At 45.8% G+C, this 7,500-nt stretch overlaps 1 protein-coding gene across 7 annotated transcripts in view; it reads left to right on the top strand.

The window, feature by feature from the left end:
• epha10 (EPH receptor A10) overlaps nucleotides 1-7,500 on the top strand; it is a 114,422-nt gene that overhangs the window by 66,422 nt on the left and 40,500 nt on the right. For all 7 annotated transcript variants that reach the window (XM_078290158.1, XM_071915360.2, XM_071915363.2 and 4 more), the window contains one exon: nucleotides 1,430-1,759. In XM_078290158.1, the coding sequence (XP_078146284.1) occupies nucleotides 1,430-1,759 (330 nt within the window). The remainder of the gene's footprint in view (nucleotides 1-1,429; nucleotides 1,760-7,500) is intronic.

Genomic DNA, 7,500 nt, shown 5'->3' with positions numbered 1-7,500 from the left:
GTTGGAGAGAATTCCTCCTTTTTTGTCAAAACACACACACACACACACACACACACACACACACACACACACACACATAAACCATATATTAAAGATTTATCCAGCTGCTACTTTTAGCCCTGGTTTTATTTTCAGTGTTTTTGCTGTCTTTCTGCATCATCTGTAATCCCTCTTCGATCTCAATCCAATAAAAGTCTTATGTACTCTGCTGCCAGATGTACACCACAACAATGGCACGCACACCAGTACATGCCAGTACTTTTCTCTTGCCTATACCAATCAGGATCAAGTGGTTCTCAGCAAATCAATTGTTTCTTAAAGCCGAATCCTGCATGAAACAGGATTACCATAGCGTGATGTACAACCTGAGCCCATGCAATCACGCCATAATACCCAAAATACTCACTGCATCCAATCATGCGCAAGATCTCATGCTTCAGCAAATATGAAGTTGAAGTAATCTTTTGAAGTCATGCAGATGACTACATTGCAATCAAATATGTTTTAAACTTTATTTATCCAGGGAAGTTTTGCTTTGGACGCATGCCAATAGTAAGTAGTCTTCCGGTGGGGACTGAATAACTCAGTGGACTGGTTGGGGATTAAGTGCCTCACTCAATGGCACCTTGACAATTATTAGTAGTAGTCTGTGGTCAGTTTAACCAGCTAGATTTTCCCCACCAATCCAGGGATTCAAATTGGCAACTTTCTTGTCACAAGCCTGCAACTTTAACCTTTAAAGAGCAACTAAACCCCAAACCCAAATCAGTGTAAAGCCTGGCATCTAATGGCAAAAAGAATGCTACTGAATTGCCATCTGCTATTGGCCGATCTTTGTTGCCAGGTGATGTCACCTTCTATAGAATACAACAGGTGGTGACATCATCTGGCACCAAAGATCAGCCAATACCAGATGGCACAGATTTGGGTTTGGTGTTAAGTTACTCTTTAAGCTGCTGTGATCTCTCCATTTTGTGCAAGAGGCTTGACCAGATGTAAACTAAAATACACAGTGAGATAGATTTTGAGACAGATCAGTATGTTGGCAGACTGGTTAGGTTGGATTCTTCCTCTGGATTCCTGAGACATGTGGAGACATGATGTGGTAAATTGCAAAGAAGCTTCATCAAATTAAATTGCTGCAGGTAGTGCTGCAGCAAAGATGCATTTGATTGAAAGTATTGATGTTTACAAATGGGGATATACATTATCTGTTGGTCCTCTCTCTGTCTTGTTTTGTTTTTTTGATTGATTTTTTTTTCTTTTTCAGAGAAGAGTCATAAATTCACTAGGGATGTAACAATATATCAAAATATAAAAGTTTGTGAACCTGATGAACCTAATTCCGATATAGAGAACGAAACATGAGCTCAGCATGTCATTGCACCTCTAATATTTACCAATTCTCTTGCCTCTTTCTCTCTCCCAGGCCCCCCCTCTCCGCCTCGAGACTTGGTCTACACCCTGAAGCAGTCCACGCTGATCCTGGAGTGGGCCGCGCCCTCCGACACGGGCGGCAGGGTGGATCTGACCTACAGCGTGGGGTGCCGGCGCTGCGTGGCGGGCCAGTGCGAGCCGTGCGGGGCCAGCGTTGGCTTTGTGCCCCAGCAGCTCGGCCTGACGGAGAGGACGGTGACCGTGGTCAATCTCCTGCCCAACACCAACTACACCTTCACTGTGGAAGCCTTGAACGGCGTGTCGGAGCTGCTGCCCAACAAGAGGTTCTACACACAGGTCAACGTGTCAACCAGTCTGCCTGGTGAGTCGCGGTTTGATACTTAAGACACACACAGACACTTGCAGGCACGCGCAAACTTAGCTTTTAAATGTGCAAGGAAGTGGCATTTTACATGCATATTATAGCACAAGTCTTCACAGTCAGGAATAAAACTGCTGAGCAAGTACGAGGCGGCGGTGCATTCCCATCAGGAAGCAGTAGCACAAGATACTCAAATGGGACAAACCAGCACATCCTGAGGTCGCCTCTGAGAAATGTCAGGTGTGTTTAGGCTACCTTCATAATTGTTCTCCCTGCGTGCGCTTCCTCATTTGAGTGTCTTGCACCAGGCTACATTTTAAATTACAAAAGATCAAGGTAATTTAAATTAGCAAAACATTGGCAGGGGAATTTCCACCGGCGATGAATTCAATCAATTGCTGCTCCTCCCGACATATTCATCCAATTGCCCAACCTTAGCATGCACATACACACACACATACATATACATACACACATGTGCACACGCATACATATACCTGTACACAAATACACAGGCATGCACACCCGCAGACACACACGGTGACCTTTGAACTCACTTGTAAACACACACACTCACACTTGCATTGAAACCTACATGTACGTGGCTTTTCTTTGTGCATACACTCATAGCACACACACACACACACACACACACACACACCCCCTGCCGCCGACAGCGCTGCCTGTCACCGCAGACAGAGCTAAAAGTCTCAGGCGGTGGAGGTGATCTCATTTTCATCAGCAGAAGCCTTCAGCAGGCCATTAGCCAGGGGCTTGAAAAAGCACTTAGCCAAGTAGCCCTGTCAACCAGCTCTGCAACAACACTATTTGGGGGAGCTCAACTGTGAAAAGACTTCTCACACACACACACGCACGCACACACACACACATAAACACACACATGCATGTACACAAGCAGACACAAACACAGACACGCACACACACAGATGCAGGAACACACATACCTATACATGCACACGTATGCACATATACAGACATGCAAATATGTGTAAGCACACACACACAAAAGCAGGCACAACACACATTCAGGCTTACACACACACACACACATAGGCACACAGACACACACATTCACCCATCTCATCTCCTATGCATAATTTTTGAAAAGCTTGTTTACTCAGTTTGTTTGTCAAGCATATATGGAGCAAATCTTTCATTTGAGAATGCTGAGAGAAATACACTGCTGAGGAGCGAAGGCATGACAAAGCAAAAGAATTACGAGGGGAGAGAGAATGAAAGACGCTGCACAAGAAAGCGGATGAGAGAGAAACGACGAAAAAATGAGAATGGTATGAAAATGAGAGTGTGTTTTTTTCCTCTAATTGGTAATTAGCCTAGAGAAATGCGCTGCATAATGAATGGAGAATTGTTAAAGTCAGACTAGTTTGAGTGCGGAGATGGCAGCAGCACTCAGTATGATTCCCTGGTTAGTGCCAAGTCAGTTAAGGATAGTTATCATTTATGACAGCAAAGGGATGCACTTCTTAGTGATAAGTGATGAAGGAAGTACGATGTGTGTGTGTGTGTGTGTGTGTGTGTGTGTGTAAAAACATGCCTCGAGTGTTTTTAGTTGCCATATTGAGTGTGAGTGTGGTGTATGACCGAGATTGTGCCTGTATTAAGAGGGTGGATTTAAGTAGATTTAGGTTGAGTAAAGAGTACTGTGTGTGTGTGTGTGTGTGTGTGTGTGTGTGTGTGTCAGTGCCCTAGATTCCCTTGCTGACCAACTGTAAAAAGGAAGGTTATGTAAGTGTAACATCTGGACATTTGGACCACATAGAGTGAGGAGCTTGGGCCTGAAGGACAGCTTTGTGTGTGTGTGTGTGTGTGTGTGTATGTGTGTGTGTGAATGATCTCCACAATTTTGACCAATCTACAATTATACTGTCATATTACAGATATCAATGACGTGTGGTTTAGTGTCCGTACATACCTTTCCAAATGTCCAAACTTTTGAATATTTTGCTAGAGAAGTAGATCTGTTTTCACAAAAAGAATCACCAATATTTTTTTTACCCCTCTTCACATATCAACAATTTTGAGAAGACATCTTAATTGCACTCCACCCAGGGCTTTGTAAACTTCACTTGTCCACAGGAAGCTAAAGTCAGTCTGGTGGATTTTCATAGACCCCTTCTAATTTACTGTGCTGATGTTTTTGTCCCAGACATTTCAAAAGCAAGCCTCATGGTTTTGAAGAATATTTTAGAAGAATGTTTGTTGTGTTGTCTGCTTATACCGAGCCCCTTGATCTGACATCAATAGGGAGTCTGCGCTAGCATGGCTAACGCTAATATATAGGCCGACAAGACATGGCTAACAAGCTAGCCTTAAGCTTTTACTCCCTAAAGAGATTTAGCCAGAAAGCCCCAGCTCCAAGGTTAGGGACACTACATCAGAAAAGGACAAACCCGTGGTGATTATTTTTCCCGTCCCCCTTGCTTCTTTCAGGCTTTCTCCCTTTTATCTCCCCCTCTCTGTCTGTCTGTCTGTCTTCTCAGCGGTTGCCATGGCGTTGATGTGTGGTTATTATGGGGTATTAGGGTGTGTGTTGTTCCGCTGGTCGTGTCATCCGGGGGGATTGGACAAGGGGTTAGGAGAGTGTGTTTGCGGGGGTTTCAGAAGACTTTCTGTGTCAGAGAGGATTTAGGCCGACGTTTGGTGCTGTGTTTGTGTGTGTGTGTGTGTGACTAAGACGAAGCTTTACAGAAAGAGATACAGTGATCTACAGTATCTGAGTTGATTTTGAGATGCGTTTTAGCATTCGATTCAGCGTGTCTCGTCTCAGGAAAGCGGCCTCACAGCGTCACGTGTGTGTTGTTCTGAGCCTGTGGTTTCCTCACATGGTTAGCAAAGCGTGTTTCACATCAGCAGCTAACCAGCTAACCATCACCTGAACCCTCTCACGTGCGCTCCTCGGTGCACAGCTTTCCCTTAGGGTGTGGTGAGCTAGTGCTGTGTGTGTGTGTGTGTGTGTGTGTGTGTGTGTGTGTGTGTGTGTGTGTGTGTGTGTGTGTGCGTTTGCATGTGTGTGCGCCTCCACACAGACTTTACACCATCAAAACTCACTGACCTTTATAAATACTGCAGCAGGGATTTGGAACAAAGCTAACACGGGCCCCAGCACACACACCCTCACACTCTCTCTCTCTCTCTCTCTCTCTCTCTCTCTCTCTCTCTCTCTCTCTCCCTCATAATCACTTTATTACACTTCTTTTTTTGCCTCCCTCTATATCCCTCTCTTCTTTTTTTACCCTCTATTTCCTTTCTCATTTCCCCGTCTTCTCCTTTCCTGCTCTCCACCTATTCCCACTATTCTTAGATGGCAATTTCTCTCTCCCCCCCCCCCCACCCCCCCCCCCCCCCCACCCCCGCCTCGCACCTCCCTTCACCATCTCCCCCATCCGCCTCTCCATCCACACCGACTTCTTTCCGCTGTCCTCTCTTTTCTCTTACCTCCTCTCCTCGACATAATCGCCTCCCCCACCTTCCGGTTCACCTCTCCACTTCTCTCTCTCTCTCTCTCTCCTCTACAACTCTCTCTCTCCATCTCTTACACTGTGGTTTCCCGTGCGCAGTAAGCTTGTTAGCCAGTGAGCGGGGTAGGGCAATGTGTTAAAGCTTTCTCTGCTTTAATCTAAACCAGGGAGTAGTGGTTTAGCTGGAGGCCGACAGCCCATGCAGAAAGACTGTGAGGATTTAAGGCCACGTTCTAACTTGGGAAGGTGCTAGAGGGTGCTATAATATCCAAAAAGCCCCCTCCACATACACACACAGGGGGTCAATTTACATCTATGCATCAGTGTTTTCCCTCAAATCAGTTTTTTTCCCAGTGGATGAAAGGCCTCTGAAACGGCGTTAAGACCTTGTGACACTAAAACCCTCCATTCAAACCAAATACAAATTGAATTCTTTAAGCAGAGTGCGGCTCCTCAGGCCACATGCTTGCACATGCACAGTGGAAGAAGAGGGGATTTCTCTCTGGATGGATGGGGGTTTATCAGAAACCTCCAGGCCACCAGAGGGAAGGGGGGGAGGTTTGTGTCGGGGGGGGGATGTTAGGATAAAGGGAAAGAGGGAGAGAGAGAGAGGGGGACGGGGGGGTAGAAACATAACTAGAGTTGCGTGAGGAGATGGGGTATGGGTCGGGTAAATGGGGGATCAGTTTTGCCCAAGGCTCATAGGGCTTCTTATCCAGCTGTGGATTAGGGGTGTGTGCGTGTGTGTGTGTGTGTGTGTGTGTGTCCATGCGTGCATTTATGATAGCGTTTGCATGTGTGTGTGCTTTTCCACGCTTGCATGCCATGTGCTCTGTGCATTGGTTCATGCTTGATTTGTGTATGAGTGTGTGAGTGTGTGCAAGAAAGGAATGGAATATTGATATCTTACATCTGCGTTGTACAGTGCGTGTGTGTGTGTGTGTGTGTGTGTGTGTGTGCGTGATCAAAACACACTTCCGTTGAATGCCCTGGCCCCCAGCGATACATTCAAAGCCCTTTAGTTGAGGCGGAGGGGAAGAGAGGGATGCAGGAAGGCTGTAGAGATGGGGTGGAGGTGTGGGTCAGGGAGGAGGAGGGATTGGCATTTCAATATCCTGAGAGGATTACTGGCCAGGCTTTGGATGGCTGGTCCCTGCAGAGTTACACAGGCCCGGGAGATGGACGCATAAAGGGAGGAGAGGAGAGGGGGATGAATAGAGAAGTGGGTGGAGGGATGGAGGAGAAAAGGGGAACAGGGAGAGATGAGCTGTGTAGCGTGTGTGCAGGATGGGTAGAGAGGAAAGGAGGGTGAAGGGGGAGGAGTGAAAGAAAAATACATGGATTTAAAAAAAAAAAAATGTATATATACACTAGAGTCTTGTCTGTTTGAATGGAGGCTGTTTAAGAGAATCAAATATTTGGGAAAAGTGAAAAAAGAGTGTATTTACAGGGCCGTGTGTGGGGAGAAGTCAAGAGTTGAGAGGAGGAGAGGGAGGGATGTGGGTGGAAGGAGAGGAGAAATGGAGAAGGGGGGAATTGAAATACAAAGAGAGAAAAAGGGAGAGAAAAAATGAGCAACACAGCATACAGTATATTGCTGAAGGGTGCAAGAGAATAAAGGGCAGAGAGGAGGAACTAGCAATCAGAGGGAAGGGGGTTGAATCCTGGGAAGGCATCTGGGGTCAAAGGAACGCTGCTGAAATGGAAACGTTGAATGTTTGAATGACGGAGGGAAGATAAGAGAGAGAGAGAGAGAGGTGCCGTTGTCTCCAAGTCTCTTTATTTTACACCTCTTGATTTTCTAAGAAGTCTGATTGACTGCTGAGTACACATTTCAGTTTGAATATTTGAATATTTATAAGTTTGAGCATGAATTAATTTAGGGAGCACACCTTCGCGAGAATGTGTCAGAGAGAAACTGTCAGGTAATGTTTTTTTTTTTCGTTTTTTTTTTCCTTCCCTTCGCTGAATGAGTGCTCCTCAACCGTCAAAGTGCAAAAGTCTATAATTTCTTAGTCATTGAGTTTCTAAGACACCTTTCTTTTTTTCCTCATCTATCACCTCTCTCCTCATCCCCCTCTCCACTCCTCTGCATGGAGGCGTTTGGATCCTTTTTGCCTCCTTAATTAGAAGTGATGGGAAGGTGAGGCTTCAGCAGGCACCAAATGAATAGAGTCATCAAGCTACTTTTCAGGACTATAGCCCAGCCACTTAAGACGCTTTGTCACCCTGTGATGGGAA

This window comes from Centroberyx gerrardi, chromosome 19 (genome assembly GCF_048128805.1).
Source record: "Centroberyx gerrardi isolate f3 chromosome 19, fCenGer3.hap1.cur.20231027, whole genome shotgun sequence".
In the NCBI taxonomy this organism is placed as follows: Eukaryota; Metazoa; Chordata; class Actinopteri; order Beryciformes; family Berycidae; genus Centroberyx; species Centroberyx gerrardi.
The sequence above is the reverse complement of the archived record's forward strand: the minus strand, read 5'-3'. Positions and strand labels throughout refer to the sequence as shown.